Genomic DNA, 1,479 nt, shown 5'->3' on the forward strand with positions numbered 1-1,479 from the left:
AGGGTGGGAATGAAAGCTCACACGTAACAGCTCCTGGTGCCACCCACTACCCTGTACTGCCGCTGCTCCATGTGCGGCCACCACCACAACCCCACCCCGCTCTGCTGGCTGGACGCTGGGGGGCTAAGGGAGTAAACCTTGCATGTAGCAGTCACCGCCACCACACACCACCCTGAGTTGGCGCCGCTCCATGTGCAGCCACCACCACCCTCCCTGCCACCGCCTGGCTCCATGTTATTTGAAACCTCTGCCAGGTTATTTCAGATAACCAGAGTTTTCATATAACCGGCAAACCCCTTACCCCGGGGATGCTGGATAACAGAGATTTTACTGTATTATGATGCTCAGCCTGTCACATAGTAACAATTGCCCACAGGCTGCTCACCTTACATGAAAACTAGAACCCACTTTTAAGAAATGAAAAGACATGAGAGGTAGGGGTTGAGCATAGCAATACATTTTGAGAGTTACAACTGGAGGCACTGCACAAGGGTGAGGAAGGAAACTGTATTCCTTGCTCAAACAGACTAAAACCACATTTCTAGAACCCCAAAGAAAGCTGGCAAGATTCAACTGTTATGTTGGGGAAAGTCAGCAAGACCATAATTATCTTGGCAAACTACATTAGATCAATAGGAGATTCTATGTTATGCAAAAAAGAGAACAATACTCTGAGGCAAATTGAGCATAGCAACCTCCACTTCTGAGGTGCCTTAATAATCCCTATTACAATTTGTATTAGAGTACACTCACTTGAATTCTGAAGAGTGATTGTCCAGCAAACCAAGTTTGTTCAGCTCTTCATCGATCACATCCATAACAAGTTTTGGTACTACTAGATCTTTTAGCCGTTCTCGAAATTTCTCTTCTATAGCATCCTTGTCATCCTTCTCTAGACCCAGTTCTTTCTTAATAATCTTCAGCTGCTCTTGGAGAAGGTACTTGCGATGAGTCTGTTTGATTTTCTCCTCAACCTAAACAAAGAAATTATCAGAGTACCTTAAATTTGTTCCAACAGTCAAACATCTCATACTTCCATCTCTTCCTAAAGGGATCTCTATGATCTTCACAGCATTTGAAATACACCTTGGAATATCTCACTTGCAGTATAATTGTACTAGGGGTGCACCAATAGAGATTTTGGGGGCCGATACCAATAGGTGATTTTTAAGGAGGCATATCGGCCGATATGATAAAATTTCCAATGCATCCAGCTAGTAAGTCTGTTGCGGTGGAAGGGGAGGGAGGAGGGAAGGGGAGTGGGGGGCAGATCAACGCCTCCTGCGGTGAGGGTAGGAGTGGGGCTGGGGTAGGCACTGCCCAGCCGGGGTGGGGGAGGTGGCTCTCACTGCTGCATGCACCCTGGGAGGGCATGGGGGTGTGTGTGCCCCTGGATCTGTGTGGGGTGGGGCAGGGCTGGCTGCAGCTGCGGGCTGTGCTGGCCTCTTCGCAGCAGAAGCCTGGGCAGGGCTGTGCTTG

General features: G+C 48.4%; 1 protein-coding gene across 1 annotated transcript in view; it reads right to left on the reverse strand.

Annotated features, from left to right (window-relative positions):
- Window positions 1-1,479, reverse strand: part of LONP1 (lon peptidase 1, mitochondrial) — a 91,553-nt gene that overhangs the window by 54,328 nt on the left and 35,746 nt on the right. The window contains exon 8 of the mRNA XM_019513201.1: window positions 754-974. Coding sequence (XP_019368746.1) covers window positions 754-974 — 221 coding nt within the window. The remainder of the gene's footprint in view (window positions 1-753; window positions 975-1,479) is intronic.

Source organism: Gavialis gangeticus, unplaced genomic scaffold (assembly GCF_001723915.1).
Source record: "Gavialis gangeticus isolate Ggan-Ray unplaced genomic scaffold, GavGan_comp1, whole genome shotgun sequence".
Lineage (NCBI taxonomy): Eukaryota > Metazoa > Chordata > Crocodylia > Gavialidae > Gavialis > Gavialis gangeticus.